This window comes from Girardinichthys multiradiatus, chromosome 3, assembly GCF_021462225.1.
Source record: "Girardinichthys multiradiatus isolate DD_20200921_A chromosome 3, DD_fGirMul_XY1, whole genome shotgun sequence".
In the NCBI taxonomy this organism is placed as follows: Eukaryota; Metazoa; Chordata; class Actinopteri; order Cyprinodontiformes; family Goodeidae; genus Girardinichthys; species Girardinichthys multiradiatus.
The window spans coordinates 47788891-47812758 of record NC_061796.1 but is presented as its reverse complement, the minus strand read 5'-3'; the positions used below and the strand labels follow the sequence as shown (position 1 = coordinate 47812758).

Genomic DNA, 23868 nt, shown 5'->3' with positions numbered 1-23868 from the left:
GGGGCACAGAAGATGAGGGGAAAACCTGCAGATGGAGAATATTTGAAGGAATGATGAGTCTGAAGCAGATGAACTGATCCAATCACAGAGCAGATAACAAAACCAATATTTACTTCCTGATAAATTCATCAGGAATTTATCTGAGATGCATCAGATGTTCAGTTTCCTTTCAAAAAGTCCACCTGGATGGGTTATTTTTTCTGTCCAGAACTCCTGATCCATTCCTCATTCACTCAGTTTCCTCCTGTGATCCAAACATCCCTGTAATTATCTGCAATGAGGTGGTCCTCATCAACAGTTCTGCAGGATATCCCAGAGTTCGGTTTATCTTTGGACTTTGGCCTGAACAGTTTCAGAGGTCCATTAAGTCAGTGAACTCTGACCTATTGAGTAACTGAGGTAAACAAAACCCAAAGAGATGAACCAGTGATGGGATGGCTCAACAGTGGGCTGAGTACATTGTTTGGGTTCTGACCTGAAGGATGGTTTTCAGGTCCAGCTCCACCAGGTGGGTGGGATCAACATGGATTAGCTCCGCCCCCTGCAGGATAAAACCTGCAGCTGATCTCCAGCTTCAGCTCTGATTCTCACCCTTCAGTGATCTGCCAGCATGTGGCCTTCAGAGACGCTGAGCTTCTCCCACAACCCAGAAACAAACACCACCAGCCCCGTGGACTGGACCCAGGTGAGTTTCTGCAGCTCAGAGAGACTGGGCTGCATCTCTCTGATCCTGGTTGGTTTTTAAGTTCACTTCAGCTCTAAAACCTGTTAAAATAATCTGAAAAAGAAGCTGAACTCTGATCTGTTATTTTAGTAAAAGTCTGTGAAGTTGGACTGGAGCTGAGAGTCATTTTAAAGACCCATCCTCTGATTATTTGGAGAATAAAAATCATTTTATTTGTAAATTATTTCTGTTATCTTTTAGAAGTGAGATTTATTTTCATTTATAAAGAAACATTATAAACATGTAATTAATATAAAGTGCTGTAGGTTTGGTTTTATGATTATTATTTTATTAAAGTTTGCACCTCTTTGCTCTAAGGCTGATGGGTTATTATGCCCTCAGCACAGACTTACAGTGTCTGATGGTTCTGTTCAGTCCTGTTCTCTTTAGGGGAGCCAATCAAAAGCTTTGTCCTTCATAGCTCAGCCATCCTTTCCATCAAAACCTTTGTTCAAAATTTAAACAGCTCACTGACAGTTGGACCTGATCCAGTTTTCATTTTGACCCGTTGTCCAGTTTTTTCACGATCACAGTTTAGGTTTGAAGATTTTCTCAGATTTTGACACAGGATGTTCAGCCTAGGTTGTGATGATGGTTCTGATCTGATGAAATATTCAGAACCTTTTATCTCTAACCAGTGTGCCTCCCACTGCTATAAGACCATCAATTTTCTGACCAATCAGAGTCCAGAGTGCAGAGAGACACACCCACACTCTCAATCCCCCAGTAGATTTCAGCTCTGGATGGTTCTGTAGAAACTGGACCTGAAGGTTCTGTTAAACCTGTGAGATCTGCTGCAGAAAACACTGAAGACACATTAAACTTTACATGTGTGGACCTAGAAAGTTCTGAAACGTTTGGCTGAAGAACCTTTTTATAAAAGTATCATAGTTTTGACACAGTGACTGTACCACTGAGCACTGAGTTATTAAGGATTGTTCTGTTACTGACCCGGTTGGAGTTTAAGTGAAACCGTTAAACCAAACCAATGCTGAAGCAAAAATCTTGTGTAAATGTGCTGTTAAGCCCCCAGAAGAGGAGGGAGTCACCATGGCAACCAGCATACTCTGTGCCTCCTCTTTCTCCTCCTTGATTGGCTGCTGAAGGCTTTCCTCAGGTTCTGATCCATCTCTCAGCAGCTTCTTCTTTGTTCAAGTTCCTTGGTACTAGTTGCCTTTATTTATTAGCAGCTGGACAGGAAGTCCAGAAGCAGACAGAGAGGAAGAGGACATTCAGTAAATGGCCCAGGGGCGGGAATCGAACCCAGGACTGTAGTCTCAGCTCCTTCTCTGAGCCATGTGACGCTCCAGCAGCTTCTTCTTCATTAGATCAATCCCTCACCAAGAAAGCTGCATCTTCTTAATCGGTCAGGGCAGAAGGAAGTAGATCTACGTTGGAAGGAGAAGCTGCTGCGGCATCTCACCACATTTTTCTAGGTTTATGATCCCAAACAAAATGAAGCAAACAAGATAGAAAGTTTAGCTTGGAGAATATGAGCAGATGATTTGATGATGCCCCTGAAATTAATCACAGATTAATGGTTTTCCAGCAGGAGCTGTTGTTATAAGGAGAAGCTCCATATGTTTCAGACTGGATTCAAAAAGGATCCATCTCAGTTCTGGAGGGGTTTCCCTGCAGCTCGTTGACCGTGTGTGTGTCTCTGCAGGTGTACGAGGCCATCAGGTGGATCCAGCTGATCATGGCTCTGTTCAGGTTGGTCCTTGCTTGATCCTCCTCAGTCATCATGAGATGCATCAAGGTCCTCAGAGACCTTGACTAATGCTTGTGGTTCTGTCATTTTAATGTCTAGTGATTATTCTCTAAACTCTCCTTTTATGATCAACAATCATCCATTCAGTTCAACAATACACCTGCTTTCATGTTTTCTCAAACTGGTTCCTATCTCCAGCAGTCTATGGGCAGGAGGCAGGGTTCACCCTGGACAGATCACCAGTCCATCACAGGGCAACACACAAACAACCACACACACTCATACATCTAAGGGCAATTTAGAGTTACCAATTAACCTAACAGGGATGTCTTTGGACTGTGGGAGGAAGCCGGAGTACCCAGAGAGAACCCACGCATGCACGGGGAGAACATGCAAACTCCATGCCCTTGTTTTGTCTCATCCGTTTAAACTTTTTTGTGAATATTTATTCAGAAAAGCGTAGATTTAGGGCCAGAAATGAAGCTGATCGGATGCTGTATCCATGACTACCTGAGTCTCTGAGGATTACTGGGATAAAACCACAGATCCTGAAGAAAAGCAGCAGCCTCTTAGGCTCACGCAGCAGGACTCCATTCCTGCCTCATTTGTGGCACCTCCTGACACTGTTCCTCTAAGAAGCAAAGATCTGATCTCCAGTTTCACATCAACATCACTGAACTGATTAAAAACAAAGTTCTTGCAGAAAGATTACAAAGAATTGTACATTTCACTGTCATTTAAGGAGTCTGGTGGAATTTCAGCCTAAGCTGGTCCAGTCCCTCAGATGGTTCTGCATCAAGCACCATCATTCATCACCAGCTAGCAGAACCTCTTGGAGCTGGGATCACTTTGGATAACCTTTCTCCAGCTCTACAATCCAGAGTTACCTCCACAGGCAGCAAAGAAGAAGTCTGAGAGGAGGAGTCAGCTTCTCTGGGCTCCTGGGTTGGACCGACACGCAGTGGGAACATGGATCAGATGGATCAGTTCTCCAGATGCTTGTTGTGATGATAGGTGATTGTATCATGGTATGGTATCTTCTTCTCTGGTGGCAGCACTGATGGAGAAAAGTCCAGCAGAGATTTTAGAACAACATCTGCTGCCTTTAGGACCACATCTTCTCCAGGGATGTCCATGAATCTATCACCAAGAAGATGGAAAACCACATCACAAAGGACTGTCTGAGGAAGAGGAGGGTAGGGCTGCTGGACTGGCCTGGCTGCTTTGAATGAGAACCTGTGCTGTTGGACATCTTCTGATGTGTTTCCTGGAACTGTTGATAGCTTGTTGTCCTCAATGATCGCCTGATAGAGTTGGGAGAAGAAACGGGAACATTTTGAATTAGGAGACACTAACAACTTTATTCTGGGATGTGCTGCAGTGGATATTAATTTCTAAACTATGTTTTAAATGCTCTGCACCATCTGACTTCCTGCATCTAAATAATAAAATGTGAATGTTCCGGTTTTTCTACTTATTTTGATCGTGAATGCAATATTTTCCTGAATATTTCCTATGATTGTTTACAGCATTCTTGGTTCAGGCTCCATCATCTTCCTGATTATTCCGAGACTCAGGCTGACGCCGGAGGTCAGTCGCTCACATTGTTCTGTTAAAATCCAATGAAACACAGTGTGTCCAGCTGGGTTTTCTGGGCAGACTTTATTCCGGAGCCTGAAGGATCCAGAGTCTCGTAGCGTTGCTCGGTTTTAATGCTGCTGTTGTCGTGTTTGCAGCTCCAGCCTCTGTTCCAGCTCAGCCTGGCGGACCTGGTGCTAGCTGCCTGCTGGCTGATCGGAGCCATCCTTTACTCTCAGCGATGCAACCATCTGAGCACGCTCTGCTACAACCTGCACACTGTGGAGCAGGTAACACAACTACAACACAACCACCTGTGGACTCCAACCCTCACTCACAGGTTTGGAGACTGCTGTTTTGGAGTTTTACGGGAAAGTTTTTAGTATTTTGTGGTAGGGAAGTTTGAGGATGTTGAGGGATTTTTATGAGTTTTATTAGGAACTGTGTCCTGTTTCCTCCTCATCAACAAACCCTTCACTGTCAGAAAACCATAGCTTCCTCAAAAACATGAGTGAGACAAACAGCACAGTCTGGACATGTGCTTCAATAAAAAGCAACAAGAACAAGTTATTCATCAGATTTCTTCCTCCAGTTTTAATTAAATAACAAATACTAAGATGTAATTCTTGCTTATTCACAGACTTTAATAGATTATAAATCTGATTAAGGAGCACCTGCAGAGATCTGAAAACTAGGAGGCCTGAGAATGTAGCCCTGTGGAACACCGCTTCAGTTTTTACTGATACAGAAGCCTTAAAATACTGTTTGTTTTTTTAGTTAACATCTGACATCAATAAATGACTCTGAAAGTAATACTTAATGTCATCCGTTTTCAGGTTTTATTTTTGACCCAGATTTTACTAACCGGGAGCTGAACTCTAAGCACCTGTCTTCGCATTTCTGTGCAGAATCTGAGGGGTTTTCCCACCAAAGCAGCACAATCAGTAGTTTTATTGTCAGCATCTGGCATAAAACCAGCAGCTAAATCCTCTAAAGGTTCTTCCTCACTTCTGGCTAACAGGTTCTGACCACTAACATTGTGTCTGAAGGGTCTCACTTCAGAATTCCTGAGTCTCGGATCTTTTGTTCCTCTTTTACCTCTGGTATTTTGTGGTCTTTGTTTGGATACTGATGTGAAACCCATAGCTCTTTCAAACTGCACCATTATTGTTATTACACATGCTTGCATATCTCATTTAGAAAGTTAGCCCGTGAAGTGACTGGGCCGAAAGTCCCTGAACCAAACAGGAAGTTGGTGAAAGAAAGCGGGCCCATGAGGATGTGGGAATGCTCTGTAGCTTTGGGAACCCCTCTGTGTTAACTTAATGTGCTGATACCAGAGGAAACCCATCTCCTTGGTTTTTGTGAAATGCTATCCAGTCTGTTTGGCTCAAACAACCCCATCCAAAACTCATCCTAAACTGGGTCACTAGGAGGGGGAAATAGAGCAGCAGAACTAGGACAGGCCTCGGACCTGGCATTAAAACACGCCTGACCTATATCTATTGTGGCCATTTCTGCTGCCGGTTTAACCTGTTAAACTTTCACTGGAGGGTGTTAATGGTCAGAACCAAATGGACCGGATATCCTGCAATGAGACCTATTTTGAACTTGATTTCAGATTCTTTACATGGCCTCCTTCTTCTTCACCCTGAACTACGTGTGGAACCTCTTCACAGTAACCAGAGAGAAGTTCAACAGCTGCTTAAGTGGATACTCCGTACAGGTACAACAGAACCTCAGAACTTCTGCACCTCGAAGCACAAACGCCAACATTCATGAAACTAATGGCCTAAAGGAAAACAGTAGAAGCCGGAAGCTCCTCATGAAATCACAGACTGATTTAAGGCATTTTAATCTTACTCTACATTTTTAGCAGTTTCTCTAAAACTAGACCTGTTAGCAGAGTCTGTCTGACTGAAACTTCCTCCACAACAAGAAAATCTGCTTCCAAACGGCAGTTTCTTTTATTTGTAGTTAGATTTTACTGAATCTTTCCAAATTATCTGAACCACATTTTAAATCCAGAATAAAACACAGACTTGAATAATCCACAATTTAAAACCATAGGTTTAAACCTTAAACAAGAAGAGCTGGAAGATCCAAAGGGCTTATCTGAAGCTCTTATCTTCTTCATCTTGCTTTAAATATTACATTTCTGCTTCCAGACTCTGTGCTCCTGGAAAATGCTCTCAGTTTGAAACCATAAAACCGAGGCCACTTAGCTTAGCTTTAAATTGTGTTCATATACAAATTCTTCTTAAAATGTATGTATTTATATTTAAAATGACTGAAACTAAAGTGAAATTCCTTGTTTTTGTGCACAAACTTGGCAAATGAAGCTGATTCTGATGCTTAGCTTACTCTAGTTTAGGTTAGTTTGGTAACAGTTTAGTTTATCCTAACTTTGCTCTACCTTTTTAGATTAACATAGGCCAGTTTATTGTATTTTTTAACCTAATTTACCTTAGTTTAGAAAATATTAAAAATAATCTTAAAATGTAAATTACATTAGCTTTGTTTAGCCTAATTTCCTTGATTATTTAAGCTTTTCCTGAACTTGTTTAACTTTGCACAGAGAGGAAGTGTTAAAATCTGCTGAACTCAGCTATTTCAGCTTAATTTATATCAACTTATTTTATTCTATTTCATTTTGACTTATTGGCCTAATTTACCCAAGCTTAGCTTAGCTAACTATAGGAAATATAAAAAGAGGGGAAACTGTCATCATAAAAATTCCCATCAGTTTCTGAAGCCCTGTGGAGTAAATCTTTTATCTCCGTATTTTAATAGAAAACACAAAATAAATGTAACAGAAAAAGATCCTGTGGTTCTGGGATGAGGTTGTGAATATTTGCATCTTTTTTTCCTCAGTTTTCCAACAGTGTGTCTCTGGCAGCTAAAATGATCATTGCGATTTCAATGTGAGTCCCAACCAATCAGAGCAGTAGATGTACCTGAAACCCACCTGGAGCGTTCTAACACAGGTGATGCTTTTCTCCTGTTTGTGCTTCAGTCTGGTCCCCACGCTGCTGATGGTCCCTGTGTTCATACTAGGCAACATCAACCACTGTCAGGCCAACTTCACTGAGCCCTACAGGTGAGGACACACCACAGCTGCTCACACATATTAGCCATGTGTTCTGACTGCGGTCTGTTTGGACCCTGACTGTGTCCGGTTCTGAAACCAGGTGTCTGCTGATGCACACTGGAGCCCTGTTTCTGCGCCCAGGCCACCAGCAGTTGAGCGCCACCTGCAGCTTCCTGCACATCTACCAGATCGTGGTCTTCCTGAGCATCTTTCTCCTCACCCTGCTGAGCATCACGGTGAGTTTAGAGGGTTTGAAACTGGTTCAGGTCTGCTGACATCATTTCCATTTGCATAGACGGTGCAACACAAACAAAGACGCGTCGGAGACAAAAAACTTCAAGCTGACAGAAAAACAAATGTCTGATCATTTTTATGTGGATCCTGTGTAGACTGAAGCAAATAATGATCTCAATGACCTTCCTGCACCAGGTCCTCGTGGTCAAAGCTCGATGCATCTACAGGCGGGCTGTGACGGCAAACGGTTACCTAGGCAACGAGCAGCGGGCCTTGTTCCGAGTGATGGACCTGCGGATGCTGCTGTACCCTCTGGTCTTCATCTTCTGCTGGGGACCAGGTGTGTGTTTTTGTCTGCTGCTCAGATCAGACAGCATGGTGGTTGCTATGAGGGACGGCAGCAGCAGAACCTTTACCCCGTGTCTGTTTCTGGGCTTTTTCAGCGGTGGCTCTGGCTTTTCTTCGGGTGGCGAAGCCCTCATCAGGTCACGGTGTGCTGGGGGTCTGCCTCTACATATCTGAGGTCAGTGTGCTGCTCCACAGACACTGAGTAAGAAACACACAACCACAGTTCAGAGGCACCGATCAGGTTCTACCGGGCCGATTGTCTGAGTTCTAACCTGCAGACTGATTTTCTCTGTGACTTGTTGAGCAGAAGTCAGAGCTGATTTGGTCAAACGATTGGTGTATTACTAATTTCTAACCATTGATTTGTGTTTTTTGGGAATTTTATGGTTATGTTTGGCTGTTTTAAAAACTGTTCTGAGTTGCTTTATGTTCCTTAGCAGCCGTACCGGGAAATATTCTTCTACAACATATTGCAATCTGGGTGTCAAATTAGGTACCATCAGAAATCTTAGGTGCTTCAATAGAAGGCCATTGGACTGAGAATCTACAACTTGTGCTATAAGAGAAAAAACTGCTCTAATCCTTAAAAATGTGAACCGGGGCTCATTTCTTCAGTGCAACTCACTCTGACTGTTTGTTTCTAGGCTTTCACCTCGGCCTCTCAGGGGTTCCTCAACTGTCTGGTCTACGGTTGGACACGTCTGCACCTGCGACGCGCTGGCTTGACGTTTTTCTCCCGAGACGTGGACACTCAGACACCCCTGCTGCGCTCCCAGCAGATCAGGAGCTATCTCGCTCCTCGGACCATCGGCTGAGGGGTGGAGCGGAGCTGAGGATGAACTGAGACTGAGTGAGGGGTGGGGGAGGGTTTTTTGTTTTCTGTCACAAACACTCAAAAGGGGGTGTTAACTTTCACTTTCTGCTGGAGGAAAAACTCCACGTCTGAGTTTCTGCATGGGACACAGACTTCCACCTCTGATCCTGAGCCACCGAGGTGAGAAAAGAGGAAGAAGAAGAGCGAGGGGGAGTTTACCTCAAGGGGAAGAACAAAGAAAACAGGATTTGAGAAAGCTTTATTTAGCTCCGAAACCTCACAGGGGGCTTGTTTCTAATTCAGGTTAAATAATCTCTGCACCCTGGAAGCATCAGAGACTGAAGATCCTAAGATCTGATGTCACCTCAACAGCTTCAATGGAAATAACTAATTAAAAGGTCAAAAACAGAAGTGCTTTGTTTGCTGCTTTCTTGTCTCTCATCCACCTGCTGCTAAAGCGGAGTAAGCTCTGCAATGGTGGTAACACGCTTCTTTAGCACTCCTTCAGCCTTCGGGACCCTCTTGGACGTCCTGAAGCTTCTTCTCTGCACTTGAACCTCTCAGGCTGAAGTTCTTGAGGATCCAGAGAACTGTTCTTTCCGCTGCTGTTCTCAGCAGCTGGTTCCTGCATGCGAGGCTGTTTGGATGCAAAGTGATGCTGCTTCTCTTTGGAGGAAACCTTTACACACAATGTTCTCACACTGATGGAGCCATTTCAGAAGGATGCTGTCAAAGATTCACCCATGCTGATCATGTGACTGTACGGACAAGAAATTACATCATCACTTTGGGCTGAAATGTAGAGAAAATATGAGAATTAATCTGCCTCTGATCTCTATACAAAAATCGGAGTCACTGAGATTTTCGGAGCAATGAGGACCCAAACACCGACGCAGATGCTGTGATGAAGTCTTTTACTTTGTTGTGTTTATTTTGCAGAGTTGTCAGAACGAACAAAATGCCAAAAATTCATATCTGAAATGAGCCTCTTTAAAGAAATGATGCAAAACAAGAAAAAAATCAAACTTAAAAAATCCAAAATCCCAGCAACTATCCAGATGAAGGAGACAAGCAGGCAGAGCTCATGCAGACGTGTAGATATTTATTGTTGCATAAAGGAGCTGGTCATTACAGATACAAAAGTTGATGTAATTAAACCATCATGAAAATATTTTGTCTGTTTTTGTTTATCATGTAAAGAATCCAGAAGTCAGAGCTTCTCTGCGTCATTTCAGACCGATCATGCAGAAACATTAGGAGGCCACCACATCACATGACCTCTACCTCCTTCAGAGAGGCTCCATGTGACATCACAGATTATCTGACGTCCTGATCACAGAGGAACAGCACTCCACACACCCTGCTGTGGGCGTTCGGCCACAATCCACAGAACAATTCATTTCCTCTTTAATTAAACTGTCTGAAAAGCTGAAGCTCAGAATGTCGCTGCAGACAAATCAAAGCTAAAATCTGTAAAATGAAATATTCATGCCAGACGTTCAGGATGCTGAGAATAAAAAGAGATATTATCAACACAAATGGGTCAAAAGCAAATTAGGAAACGAAGCAGGAGAGAAATCTGGATAGAAGCTGAATCTACTCAGCCAGAGAGGTTCCAGTTTATTGGTTCATCATCCTGCGAGCCGCCCAGTGGCAGTTATCGAGAGCAGTGTTGTATTTGCCACCGCCAGCACGCACGAAGTCTGAAACCGTCTTCCTACCGTCGAAGTCTTTGGTCTGGGTCGTCTGCAAACAGAAACCAGTTCAGGTTCACTCACTCAAAAGGTCCAACATGTAGACACAGTCTGGACTTAAATCTGATTTAGATGCTGTACCGTGACCTTTAACAGCCGTTCCTGCTGGAAATCCTTCCCTAAACACTTGCTGTCAAGGAAGGAACAACTACTTACTGGGTTTGGGGGTTCATTAGTTTTTCAGTCATTTTATCAGACTTTGAAACTGTCCAGAGTATGGCTGGATTAAAGCTCAGGCCTAAAGTCCAACTGAACTGTTTCTGCAGGGAGGTAGACATGATGAGACTGACGATCATGGGCTACAGAGCTTCCATCCTGCAGCTTTTAGATCCATCACACCTCATTCAGATGAATGGCTGGTTAGCAGAACTCTGCAGAGCTGGATGACTGAACGCTGATGAGGGGATTAAGGAGTGTTGGAGCAGGGATGCATCTAAAAGCTGCAGGATGGAAGCTCTCCTGGACTTGTGTTGAATACCCTTGGTTGAAGTATGGTTCTTCAGTCAGATGGGACTTTAGCACCGCCCAGAGGAGAAAAGGGGAAATAGATGGTTTGGATATGGAGGGACTGAGAGCTGTAGATGAGGTCTAAGGTCCGCAGCCTCCATCTGCCTGCTTCAGTGTAGCTGATGTCCTGCACCAGGGGTGGGCAGCTCCAGCCCTCTGGTTAGGCTTAGATCTTTCTCTAGCGATGAATATGTTTTATGGAGACATTTAAAATTTTTCTTTGTGTTATCATTGATTTTCTTGAGGAGCAGACCCTACTTCCTTCTGTAATTGAGTGCTTTTCTGCTTGTAAAGGCAAACATCAGAATCAAACTGTGCTCCTCAACATGTCTGCTGCTCACTCACCCTCCAGGCAGGACTCATGTGTCGAGCATCAGTCACCACCGTCTGAGAGGTATTCAGTAATGGTCACCGGGTCCAGGTCTCGAACCCGGGACGGCCGAATCGAGGACTATAGGGTCTACATATGGCGCTGAACTCCTACACCACCAGCAACATGCTTGATTTATCAGTTTCTCTCATTCTTTTCATTTTTACTCAGTAGTTTAGGTGAATGTTTCTGGTCTAGTCAAAGAGTTTGTTGACTGATGTATTTAACCAGAATGATTTTGTTAATAAATTCTAGTATTTAGGAGAGAAGTAGTTTATTCTGTATGTGTGTTCAGAGCTGTCTGAGAACATCAGAGCATGAATTCACTTCTTTATCTATTCTCTATAATAGCACACCTCACCTGACAAGTTTTCATACAACAAAGGCTGACAGAGACTGAGATCTGATTGGCTATTAACACCTGATAATCAGCTGGTGACCCAACTTGGTCATTTTCATAAAAATCACTAACTTAATTAATAATTGCCTTTGGGACTTATGAATAGTTCTTCATATCCAAACCAGCAGGTGATATATAAATAAAACTGATAACATGACGCAACCCTTCGACGTGCAAACAGCACGAAACGTCCGTGTCTCAGTCATGTTTGAACATTATTATTTACATCCACATATTATCATTTTCCTCCCAGATATTAAATAAACTCAGAGACGTCTTGTCAGTCTGCATCTTAATTCATCTTAATGACGTTTTTCCTTCAGGACAACCTGCTCCAGAACGACTCATCTATTCTTCTTATCCATCTATCAAAGCTCCACAACAAATGTATTCATAGATCGTCATATTTATCATCATTCTTCCACTTTTAATCTTTTATTCTGACAAAACCACTGGCCTTTTCCCTCACACTGATGTTTACCGGGTCCACAGATCAGCAGGTCAGTTCCTGACCGTATGGACCAACTGTGGTGATCTTTAATGAGGGACTCACTGACTGGACTCCAGACCCGCTCAGCTTTCTGGACTCTGGAGTTGAAGAGGTTGGTGAGGTCCTGACCCGAACGATCATAGCTGTAGTTTCTGCGTCTTCCTGTTAGAGAATAGGAGCACAGAGAGTTCGTCAGCAGCAGACCTTATTTCTAGAAGACCTCTGAAAACAGCCCACCTCTTGATGAGGAGTCTCCACAAACAGCCTGTAAGATCAGAGCTGCACACAGGAGCACCTTAAAGAAAGTCATGGTGGACTGAACTTTAGTCTGCTTTGTTCTCAGTCTCGGCTCCGATGTTGTAAACCGTTTAAAAACTCCTCCCACAGTTTAGCTCCAGATCCCCTGAGCAGTAAACATAACTCAGCCCTGCCCTGATCTCTTTTTTAAGAAATACAGTTTAGATCAAGTAGTTTTATCCTACACCAATGCTTAATAAATATTAATGCCCACAAAAAGCATGAAGTGAAATCTATCCACAGCTTGGTTTCATTCTCATAATGGATGAACTCATTTCAACCTCTTTCCACTTTAAATGTTGCAGAAATAATATCAATCTGTAGATCAAATGTAGCTTTTTTTCTAACTCTGAAGGAAGCATCCGCAGAGCGTACATCCTGCATCCCAATCTGAGCTCTGCGCTCTGAGGAGAAACCTTGGGTTGTCCAGTGAGAAGGACTCATGCACAGAAGATGCATCCATGTGTTTGTGCACTGATCACTGCCAGCCTGTTATTGGTTTCTATCAGAGAGAGTAGAGACAAGTTATTCAGCAGCTAACCTTTCTCAACTCAATTCTCTTGTAAGGAAAATGTAGATATTCTGACATAAATCATTAAAGAGAAACCTGGTGAGACTTGGCTGGATCTTTACCTCTAGTGGTACATGGCTATGCGCCTGCAGGTCCCTTAGCAGGTCAAATAACACAAGTTGATCTGTTTATTCTGTCAGGTATTATTCCTGACAATTCAAGCTGGTTCCCATCAAGTCCTACACCTCTAACAGCTGTGTGAACTGATGTTGACCTCTGCCTTCATTTTTAAGGGCCAACTCGACGCATATCTTAGATGTGAGTGGAGTTATTGTACCTGTCCTGACAGGTGTGACACACCCGCCCTGCAGATAGAGGTCTGGCTGCAGACCAGCGGAGCTCTGCCAGGTACCATCTCTGCTACCAGGAGCTTTCAGTAAGCAGTCTGAACAGACCGCCTCCTGCTGGGCCTGTTTGGCTGCTAAGCAGGTTCTGAGAGGTCAGATTGATCAGCCTGACTGGGGCAGTGGGCCAGTTCTCCCAGTACATTTGAAATCAGTTTGAGCCTCATCCTTTTTTTCTGCTGTTTGGTTTGGTTGGTTTTGGGTTTGGGTTCCAAACAACAGCCTGTTGATGTTATTCTGGTTCTCATTTAGCTGCTGACTGGTTTTACTGATCCACACATCCCAGAAAGTTGTTAGGGTTTGGGCTTAAATCAGAGTTTCTGTTATTTGTGTCCTGATATTTGGGCCGGGTCAGAACACAGTGTGTGTTTTATTCTGGTCTTATCTCTGGGACTTGTGTCAGTTTTTCCATCCTGTTCTTTGTAAGATACATTCCTGATGGTTTCCATCATTTCCTTCAGCCAACAGAAGATTGCAGGAACTTCCTGGAGCAAAGATCTTTCTCCAGCCCGGTTCAGCTCATGCGGATCCAAATGTCAGACTGCAGAGATGCAGATATATCCTGAGTGGTTCTGTGTCAGAGGTAATCTTTTGTGTGGGAAGTACCAAGGAACCATTGTTTGTAAAACATGTTGGTTTCAAACCTGCTCATCCTGTCGATCTTTGTTTTATTTATTGCAATGTTTGCACAGAAATGAAGAGATCCAGCAAATGCTTATTCTAAGTATAAAATCAACTTTGAATCCACTTTTAATTCAGTTTCCTGCATCTTTTAAGAATTCTCTCACTTTCCAAAGCCCAGATTTGGTTCTTGTTAGTTTTGGGAACCCACACAGAAACATTAATAATATTTCATGTAATTCATCTTTTATGACTGAACAGGAGGTCATTAGTTTACAGACCATCAGTGAAACGTGGGGCTGAGACCCCAAAGCAAGAATGTGTCCTTTCTGAGGCTGCTGTTGTCTAGAGCCCTCTAGTGGAATTCAAATGTCATGACATGTACAGGTTTTATTTTAATCATCAGAAACAAAGAAGATTCTGCAAGCACTGATTCACTGGATCATCATACTGCAAACCCCAAGTGGCAGTTATCCAGGAGCAGGTTGTAGTTTGGGCCTCCGGCGCTCACAAAGTCCGACACTGTCTTGGTACCATGGAAGTCTCTGGTGCTGATTGGCTGGCGACAGGAAACAGGTTCAGAACCAGTCCATTATAAAATAATTCTGCTCATCACACACTGAAGTTCAATTCCCAGACAGAAGTTACCATCTAATCTTATTGTCCATGGATGCCACATCCCTTGGTCTCTGAAGGACTTGATTGAACCATTCTTTGTCAGGAACTGGGATTTTCTCCACCCTCAGATTCACCTGAATGTGTCTATAAATGGGGCTGAAGTCTTTTACCATGATGAGGTCGAGACTTCTGGTTAGTGATCATCTCTGAGTGCGGCTGGTGGTTTCTCTTAGCAGCATAAACATGGCGGCTTGAAAGCTCTCAGTGGACTGACCAACACTCAGGACAAAGTGCCAAGAAGCTCAGAGAAGATCTAAGGAGGAGCTTCATAAATTTTACACAAGCTGTTAAAGTCGTTCAGAAACGTTGCAGATTCCAGGATCAGGAGTTCAAACAATCTTCCAGAAGTTATTCAGACATGCTTTTATTTTATTCTACCTGTCTTATTTCTTTTTATTCTTCACTACATGTTTTTTTTACCGTGTAAAACTCTTTGGTCATCTTTGTTGTTAAATTTGCTGTACAAATTAAATTTGACATTGTCTTTGCAAAGATCTGCAAGAAGACCCAGACTGTCCTTGTCAGATTAAATGAAAGTGTTAGAATGTTTAGGAACATCTCAAGAAGAAGTCTGAGGTGAAATGTTGGAACACCAGTGGGACTGTCCAGTCACGGTAAAGCCAGTCGGACATTAACATGGACTGAGAGGGTGCAGACCAAGAACAACCAAAGCCAACACATTGAAGCTGGAAGGAAAGTTTGATAGACAGATGAGACAAAGGCTGAGCGGTAGTGGATTTATTTGTCCAAAATAAATCCAAACTTCTGCAGCCAGTTTTTATTTTTTAAAATCCCTGCAGCTGGATGTTGTATCATCATTCTGTCCTGGAAACAGAACAGTATAACTGAAGCTCTGAGTTGTTCCTCCTCATGGAAACTTCTGACCACGTTTTCTTCTGCGTGTTTCCTTGTTTTTCCTAATATTTCTGGGCCTATATTCCCAAAGAATCCTCAGACTAAAAGTAGCTTCTAGTGATGGATGTCATTCTAAGAAAAATTGGACAACTTCTCTAATTCTTTTCGTAGAATTTTCCCTCGGTCAAATAAAAGTTATTCAGGAAGCATCTGAGACCTTCAGAGAGCTCCTAACGTGAGGAGATGTTAGTGAGGAGGACCTTTAATGATCCGAAGAGTGTCTGAAGCAGAGAAGATGGAGGAAAGACAGAGAGAAAGGAGAGATCGAGATCTTCTCCTCCAATGAACAACAGTGAATGAATAAAACGCTACCAGCTCCATGGTGCGAGATCCCCTCCTAAACAGTCGAGTTAATGAGAACCGAAACTTCTAGAACAATCATATAATTATTAATATAGAGATAAGATTAACTTTATCATCCCTCTAGGAGGAAATTAAATAGTTTCAGCAGCAAGACAGGTTAAAGGTCAACCTCTAGTAAATTACCATTAGAAAGGATAAATAAATAATAGAAACAATAATAAATAAGAAAAACTTTGAAAAATTATATATATATATATATATACACAGTACAGGCCAAAAGTTTCATTTTCATGACTATGAATATTGTAGCTTCACACTGAAGGCATAAAAACTATGAATTAAATCATGTGGAATTATATACTGAACAAAAAAGTGTGAAAATACTGAAAATATGTCTTATATTCTAGGTTCTTCAAAGTAGCCACCTTTTACTTTGATTACTGCTCCACCCACATGGTATTCTGTTGATGGACTTCAAGAGGTCGTCACCTGAAATGTGTTGAAATATGAAAAAAATGAAACATGTTTTGTTCAGATAGTTTCTTAAAGTTTTAAGCTGTTCTAATAAATTTCAATATTGTTTTTGTCACTAATGTATTTTATTTCCATTTGACCCAACAATACATCAACTTCATTTAAATTTCTAAACACAGTTTATTTTGAAAATTACAAATAACATTTTAAACAGAATGTGGAAAAAAACAACATTCAAACAGATCAAGATTATAAGACAAAAGGCATAAAATAAAACTATGTACAAATATTTACAATGGAGACAACAGGATCAACCTGAGTGACCAGTTCCTGGTAAAACCTCTTCAACCCTAACATATTTATTTCTTATGTAGCACCTTATTTCAGTACCATTCTTTCTAAGATGGAAAACAGTCTGTCCATTCTCTGTAGCCTCATGTCCTCCCTGATCAACTCCATCATCTCTGTTCCTCTTTCTTTTCTGACCCCTTCCTGCTGGCACGGCGCTCCGCTTGGACCCTGGAGTAGGTCCTCAGGGATAGGAGTGGCAAATCAGGACAGGGGGATGGTGTTTGTAGAAGACCTCGTGTACCCAACATCTCATCCATAAGGAACAAACCAGGTCCCAGTAGACAGGCAGTGGGCTTTCACGGACTTACCCTCTCCTGACCCTGGATACTTGACAATCCCTAAAGTTAGATGGAATACAAGAAAAGGGTTGGACGTAAAACAGGAGAAACAAACAAAGACTTTTAGAAATATGTTTTTAGTGTGTGACCATGAGAACGGTCTGAACAGAGACTATATTTCTGTTCATAGTTGTCACATCTTCATTTTGGCCATGCAAGGTGGGTGACCTTCCCCTGTTGACCATCTTCTCCTGAATTGTCCTAACCAGCAAAAAGGAAAGAGGGGAAAACCAAAAGAAGTATGTTAATCAATGGATGGATATTTATGAAAGTTAGAAAGATAGGAGTTATTAAAACTGGACAGAAACTGCTGACTGTTAAAGCAGTAGTTTATGTACCTCAAGCCACGGTGGCTGAGTTTTTTAGCTCCAGTAAACAGGTGGTGGTTTCTGATCCCGAGCTTCATAAACTACCCGTCTGCTGCTTGCTTTGTACCTAACAATAAAATCAACAAAAAAAAACATCTTGCTTAATATCAGAGTAAAAAAAGTCTTTTTAATTTTACATTTGTCTTAATTTGCAGGAACATATTAAACATTTCTATGCAAAGTCTAAAACAAGCTTTTTCAAACTTTTCACTTCTTTACTGAGATTTACTTACATTGAAAGTGTATTTCTCGTTCAGCTGTACCTGGAATCACAATTATAATGCTAGCTGAATTATAAATTATACTTTTAAAAAATATAGCACATTTCTTCATCAAAAATGAATATTTAAAAGCTTATTTATTCTCAATCACACTCTCCAGCGATACAGTAAGATTACATAAAATCATCCATTTATTCAGGTTAAATTTAATATCACCTGAAATATTAAATTGATTTTCAGTAACAATTAAAATAATAACATAAACTGTTAGAAATCACTTGTGTTAAACGTTCACTGTGATGACTGCCAGCGGGAGCTTAGTGCCGATAGTCCGGTCAGATCTCTACCGGGTCTAGCTCACCTCACCGCCGGTAGGGCTGGCGAGGCGAGCCGGTTACTACGCCGGGAACGGAAAACTCCGAACACGTCGGAGCACATTTGAAATTAAGTGATGTCTTGATAAATCAAGCAGATTTTTCACGTCTACATAGTTATATTCCTGCACTAAAAACATTGTAGAAGTTAATTTGTGTCACAGAAAGTGTCATATTTCACAGTTTACTCACAGCTTTTGCCGCTGTGGTCCGCCATGGCTTCCCCTGCTTGACCAAACCGCTTCGACCCGCAGTGAATCATGGGAAATGATGGACCACGAAGGATACTCACAACTCATTCTTCAAATCGGGCAAAATAAGGACACATTTGTCGGCAGCATCTGACAGACCTTCTGCGCCGCGCTGTGACGTAATCAGCCCACAAGTACGGACTTGGAAGGATCCAGCCCCTGAATTGGGACACACCCTCGGCCTGCACATGGATCCTCCTCCTTCCTGTATATTGACCAATAGGAGAGGAGCTGGAGAGAAGAAGGCAGCCCTCCTCATTTGCATAATGAAGCAGAAATGCATACAGTAAAGGAAAAAGAGAGATGAGGAAATGTCAAAAGAACAAAGGCATGTGTAAGGAAAAGGAAAAAGAAAACATTTACATTTCTTGATGTATTTTTTTTATTCTGTCAGGATCGTTCCTCCATAACATTGGTCTCATTTTCCCTCCATTTACCAGCAAACTGGTCCTTCTGCAAATAATAATCACTGCATCGACTGGGCTTTTAAAAAATGAAGTCCTGAAGGCTTGGAACAGTTTTCTGAGTCCTGGACCTGGAGGTAACTCCACGAGGTTAACTCCAGGTCATGTGTTAAGGACATGTGTGGCCAGAGATGCATCTGCAGACACCAGAGGATCAGGAAGAACTGCCGGCTGGAAGCAGCATCATCAGGAAGGAAACCAAGGATCGATGGTCCAAAACCTAAAATCTTTGGGCTGTTATTAACGGAGGAGAAGCAACATGTGAATTATAAAAATGTAGCTTTCAGTTAACTAGTGCAGCTTCACTACCAGACGTTTTCTTTGCAGAAGATCAGGAAGGAGGAACTGGCACAGAATAAATGGTTTGGTTCTGGAAAACATTCTCAGACCTGACTGAGGTTTAATTGAAACAGAACCAGCACAAAACATGGAAAACCGATTGAAATGCCTACAGTGGCGGTCTGGTTTCTAACACAGGAAGTGATCATAGGGATGTGCGAAGTGGAAAGAAGACACTGTTTGCTTGCAGGCAGGAGGTCCAACAGCCACAGAAATCCTCCATGTTGCAAAATGTCCATAAATGAATGGACCGAACCTCAAGCTGGATCCAGCCAATCAGATTTATCCTGCTCGAATTATGGAAACTTAAAGGCTTCATAAGAAGTTAAAGAAGGATCATTTGTCCAAATACTTTCATAATCTGATGGTGATATTTTCCTCCTTGTAATGTCCCGCCTCCTTCTGCAGAAACGTGGCTGCAGCTTCCTGTCCTCAGGTGTGCAGGAAGTGGTCATGGTGACGGTAAGCAAAGGCTTCCTGGCTGACGAACAGGCTGGAGCTGCTGGAGCTGACGCCTCCGATGACGGGCAGGTAGGAGTGGTGGAGGATGGGCAGCTGCATGGAGAGACGGCGCTGAACACTGAGAGAAACCACACAGAGAACATTTTAGAGCTTCATAGTGTTTGAAAGATCTGCAGAAGGATGTGAAATAGATGTGTTCCTGAGGTAGCTATTCTTCATCTATTGTTCCTTCATCAGGACGTCATCGAGTCACATGTTAGCAAACTTCCTGTCACTTGGCTGGTCGGGAAACCCAGAAAAATCCAATATGCTGAACTTGGAACACAGATGGACTGAATGTGATAATTTCTGCACAGGTTTCACGGTAAACGGTACACTGACAGAACAAAGGTTTCACCGGATTTTCTGCGTTCAGATGATCCAGGATCAGTTCTTACATAATGCTGCCTAAGATGGACTGCTGTGATTTGTTATTATGAAGCTGTCCCAGCATAAATGTTCAATCAGGTGAGGCGCATCTATCAGAACTTCTGCTAAAAGAGAGTTCTGCTTCTCCACTGTCACCCTGTGAGGCTGCAAAGGGAAGGCTCTGTCTGATTTGCTGCTTTTCTTAAACATCGTTTAATACTTGGTCACAATCTAACTGTTTAGAAGTACATTTATGTTGGACTAAAAGATGTTTTAATGAATGTGAAAGAGTTTTGGTATATTTGACCTGGCTTTAAGCTGTTGGTCAAATTCAGTTGGTTTTAAATAAAGATGATTAAAAATACTTATTTTCAGGAAACCTGAAGTTTGACTCATCCACTATTTTTATTCCTTTAAATTTTCAGGCAGCTCTATTCCTCCAAAGACATTAACAGAGAAGCGTTCAGTCAGCAGGAACAGTAACATTTGGCTTCACATGCAGCTCTTATAAAATCATTCCTCTGCAGTAACGTAACACACGATGAAGATAAGGTCTCGACTGTGGACCAATCTAAAGATAAATGTCTCATTTATTCAGGAATCTGATGTGTTTATTCTGTTGTGCAAATAAATGTTGTTTTGGATGATGTGAGTACAAGTTGTCTAAGAACTACACCCTGTGGAACACCACCTCAAACAACTGAAACAAAGCAGAAACTGCACAGGGTCACCCGCAGCTCTTAAACCCAACAGTTACATGAATAATGAGTCCAGCAGCTTTCAGATGAATGCATTTAACTGCTTTTGTTTCCTGTCTGTAGCCTGAAGATGTTTCTGTCAGAACATGTTCAGCTTCACTCACTGGTCAGGGGAGTTGATGTTCTCCAGACCTGAAGATTTCTCCTCACAGACCAAAGCTTCATGAGTCAACGTCAGAGAGGTGACTCCAGCTCCTGAAGGAAAAGTTAAACAGCAAAACAAAACTCCAGTTAGGAAAATAAACCCAGCTTCTTTCCTCCTGAAGGTGAATGCTCTGGATTTTACCATGTCTATCACCTGTTTCATCCTGGAGCATCTCAGAAAGCTCCATGGTAATGGTTTCAACCTGAACATCCAGCTGTGGAAATCACAGAACAGTCACATTTTAAACTTTATATCTGAAGAAGGGTAACATTTCCCATCCTTCTGTTGCAGCCGTACTCCTGAAGTATCCTCACCTGAGCGCTTTGACTCCTGAGGTCCTGATTTAGCCTCCTTAGCCGTTCCACGCCTTCTTCCTCTGCAGCTTCATCCTGCATCTCAGACGCCTGCTGAAACTTAGTGCTGCTGCACAACATGCAACAAATCTGACGAGTTAAAAAAGACAGGTTGTGAAAATCTGATCAAAAGACTCTGGGAAGCTGAATTCTTTAATGAACAATCATGCCTCTTCAGATCAAAAATCAACCTAAATCATATTTACTATGACTCTTGGTTCCGTGCAGACAGGGAGATGTTCAGAGGTTTCTATTAATATTCCTCCATTCCTGCATTTCAGGCAGAAAAATGTCAGGATGGAGGTAATTCAGGATCAGTGGAAAGCGGTAATGAGGTTGTTTCAGAGAGGCGACTGAGCTCCATCATTAGTCCAACATCAGTATCTGAGGACCAGAGATGTTTAGAGGATCTCCAGTTTGAACACAGATGTGTGAAAAGAAGTAGTTGAACTGAATAAAACAAAGTTCCTCACAGGAGGATTGGAAGGATCTGCAGAAAAGAACATCATGAAACCATTCAGGGAATCTGGAGGAATCTCCAGGACCAAACTCAGCTGGACAGCCGATCTTTGATCGCTCAGACAGGTCTCCATCAAGAACCGTCATTCATCACCAGCTGATAGAACCTCTTGGAGCAGGGATTACTTTGGAGAGCCTTTGTTCAGCTTTACATCAAGAGGTACATTCACAGACTTCACTGAGCAGAGAAGAAGCCTGATGTTAACCTCAGAGGAGGAGTCAGCTTCTCTGGGCTCAGAGGCTTCTGGGTTGGACCATCACACAGTAGGACATGGATCAGATGGATCAGTTCTCCAGATGTTTGTTGGAAAAGGAGCTTCCAGCCTGTTGTCAGCATCCAGTCCCTGCAGCCAGGCTCTGGGATGGTAGGAGGTTACATCATGGTATGGGCTGGGATCATTTTCTCTTCTGCTGCTGGGATGGCAGCATTGATGCAGCAAGTCCAACTTCATGGTGGACCACGCCAAGAATGATAAAAGAGAACTTTGATATTCGACAACCTGCGTCAATAATGTTAAAACTACAGATCACCACACTTGCCTGAGGTCCGAACAGGCCAATCAGGATCAAGAGGTTACAGCTGAGGATGAGGACGCTGCACAGACAGAACTGAACAGACGGATCGCTGGACGTCAACAGCGACCCCGACACTCCAGACATGCTGAACACTGTCATGGAAAACATGCTGAGAGCGAGGAGTGCACAGCTGAGTGCAGGAGGACCAAGGTCTGCAGTCCTGATGTTCCAGGCCAGGAAACAGCCCAGACCCTGAAGAGGGAACACAGAAACTGATGAAGAACCAGCAGATTATGTAAAAGGTGAGTCCGGACATGTCTGAGGTTGGATCAGCATCTGACTAAAACAAAATCACCACCAGCAGCTTAAAACTGAAGCAAAGATTTAAAGAAGTTGGAGAAACATTCACCAGTTTGAAGGTTCTGCTGATGCCCACCATCATCTTTCTGTGACTAAAACTAAAAAACCCGATGATCTGTGACCTGATGGGTCACACGGATCGTTTCTGTGGAAAATCTGAGACAACCTGGAAAAGTTCTTGTTGCGTACAACAACCTATGGAGCAGAACCATTCGGATCACCAAAGTCCTGCCTGATGAGTCTGTTGAAGAAGCAACTACTGCAAAGTGTCATCATGATAACATTTCTCATTCTGGCCTAATCTCAGAACTCTTCAGAACCATTTATTCCTGATTTCTGGCTGGTTTAGTTTCATCACCTGCAGCTGCGTTACATTTTAGCTTTACATCAGTTTATCTGTAGCCATGGAAACTGCTTGCAGCCTCCTTCATCTCCAGCTTGTCTTTTAGGTTCAGCCTTGCTGAGTTTAAAGCTGCTGATCAGGTTCTGTTTGCTGACCAGCAGAGGAGCTTTGTATCCGTAGACGGCTGTGAGCCACAGGTCCATGTTGGTGCTTCTGCACTGTTCAGAATACGATCGGATGAGGATGTCCTGATCATCCAGGTATTCCTGGAAGGCACAAAAACACACAGATAAAACTCCTTTTTGCTTCATCCTTACCAGCAAACAGCAGAGTACTGGTCCGACGTTCCCACTGCAAACACAGCAGGGATCAGGATGCCGCGTCCCTCAGGTCCAGAGCCTGCATCTCTTGGCGGGATCTTTTTCACTGTTTCTTATTTTAGACCCGACACTTCTTTCCTTTGTCTGTCTGTTATATCTCATCTTTAGGAACCAGTCCAAACCTGGGTTTAAGCTCTTCCAGACCCACTTTGTTCGGACGTCTGTCAAACAATTATTTTTGGGAATTGTCACAGATTCGGCTGAAACGGGAACAGATTTGTGACTGGCAGCATCAACAAAGTGCCTAAAGACCCGGTTCACCACAGGTTCTCCTGAGATGTTCCGACACAACTCTGGTTTATCCCTAAAGTTCAGATTTGTTCTGCCTGCAGGATTTAGGGTCAGATGTTGGATTATTCCTGAGTGAAAAAGCAGCCAAAGTCCAAAGTTAAACCCTGAAGACCTTCAGAAAGGTTGGGATCTGAAGAAAGGAATGAAGAGATGCAGGCTGGATCAGGAAGTTTCTAGTTTGGAACTGTTCTCACCTCTAAGCTGTGCTGAAGAACCACCCATCTGAGAGGGTCCAGGATTTGCCAGAAGGTCAGAACAAACACATCCAGCAGGAGAATCCAGAGCGGAACGCATCCTGTTTCCTGCAGACGGGTCCGATGCTGAAAACAGAAACATCAACATTCCCACCTGGACATTCAAGCTTTCCCACCAGGACCTTTGATTGTTTTACCTTCTTCTTGAT

General features: G+C 42.8%; 3 protein-coding genes across 4 annotated transcripts in view; 1 reads left to right on the top strand and 2 right to left on the bottom strand.

The window, feature by feature from the left end:
• Window positions 1-313: 313 nt before the first annotated feature.
• Window positions 314-9193, top strand: tmem116 (transmembrane protein 116). The gene is made up of 11 exons (XM_047361530.1): window positions 314-685; window positions 2391-2437; window positions 3965-4025; window positions 4172-4303; window positions 5635-5739; window positions 6888-6937; window positions 7030-7113; window positions 7205-7340; window positions 7534-7678; window positions 7782-7861; window positions 8331-9193. Exons 1-11 carry the CDS (start codon window positions 611-613, stop codon window positions 8499-8501), a joined length of 1086 nt encoding a protein of 361 aa, XP_047217486.1. The 5' UTR covers window positions 314-610; the 3' UTR covers window positions 8502-9193.
• A 204-nt stretch (window positions 9194-9397) lies between these two features.
• LOC124865984 lies at window positions 9398-12391 on the bottom strand. The gene is made up of 3 exons (XM_047361531.1): window positions 12259-12391; window positions 12089-12183; window positions 9398-10246 (listed from the first exon to the last, which is right to left on the bottom strand). The coding sequence occupies exons 1-3, from the start codon at window positions 12329-12331 to the stop codon at window positions 10121-10123; spliced, it is 294 nt and encodes a 97-aa protein (XP_047217487.1). The 5' UTR covers window positions 12332-12391; the 3' UTR covers window positions 9398-10120.
• A 6094-nt stretch (window positions 12392-18485) lies between these two features.
• Window positions 18486-23868, bottom strand: part of LOC124865372 (gamma-aminobutyric acid type B receptor subunit 2-like) — a 15566-nt gene continuing 10183 nt past the window's right edge. The window contains exons 12-19 of one of the 2 annotated variants that reach the window (XM_047360395.1): window positions 23857-23868; window positions 23660-23785; window positions 22950-23060; window positions 22116-22343; window positions 21018-21146; window positions 20845-20917; window positions 20663-20753; window positions 18486-19510 (exon numbers count right to left, since the gene is read on the bottom strand). The exon at window positions 23857-23868 is cut by the window's right edge and continues 87 nt beyond it. In XM_047360395.1, coding sequence (XP_047216351.1) covers window positions 19363-19510; window positions 20663-20753; window positions 20845-20917; window positions 21018-21146; window positions 22116-22343; window positions 22950-23060; window positions 23660-23785; window positions 23857-23868 — 918 coding nt within the window. In that variant the 3' untranslated portion in view covers window positions 18486-19362. The remainder of the gene's footprint in view (window positions 19511-20662; window positions 20754-20844; window positions 20918-21017; window positions 21147-22115; window positions 22344-22949; window positions 23061-23659; window positions 23786-23856) is intronic. The other variant, XM_047360396.1, reaches the window with a different exon arrangement.

Excerpts from the sequence above, each read along its gene's own strand:
- LOC124865984 (XM_047361531.1), bottom strand. The coding sequence starts at position 12,331 with ATGACTTTCTTTAAGGTGCTCCTGTGTGCAGCTCTGATCTTACAGGCT. Across the intron at positions 12,184-12,258 it reads TGGAGACTCCTCATCAAGAG|GAAGACGCAGAAACTACAGC; the intron begins GTGGGCTGTTTT and ends ATTCTCTAACAG. Across the intron at positions 10,247-12,088 it reads CTGAGCGGGTCTGGAGTCCA|ACGACCCAGACCAAAGACTT; the intron begins GTCAGTGAGTCC and ends TTCTGTTTGCAG.
- tmem116 (XM_047361530.1), top strand. The coding sequence starts at position 611 with ATGTGGCCTTCAGAGACGCTGAGCTTCTCCCACAACCCAGAAACAAAC. Across the intron at positions 6,938-7,029 it reads ATGATCATTGCGATTTCAAT|TCTGGTCCCCACGCTGCTGA; the intron begins GTGAGTCCCAAC and ends TTTGTGCTTCAG. Across the intron at positions 7,341-7,533 it reads TCACCCTGCTGAGCATCACG|GTCCTCGTGGTCAAAGCTCG; the intron begins GTGAGTTTAGAG and ends TTCCTGCACCAG.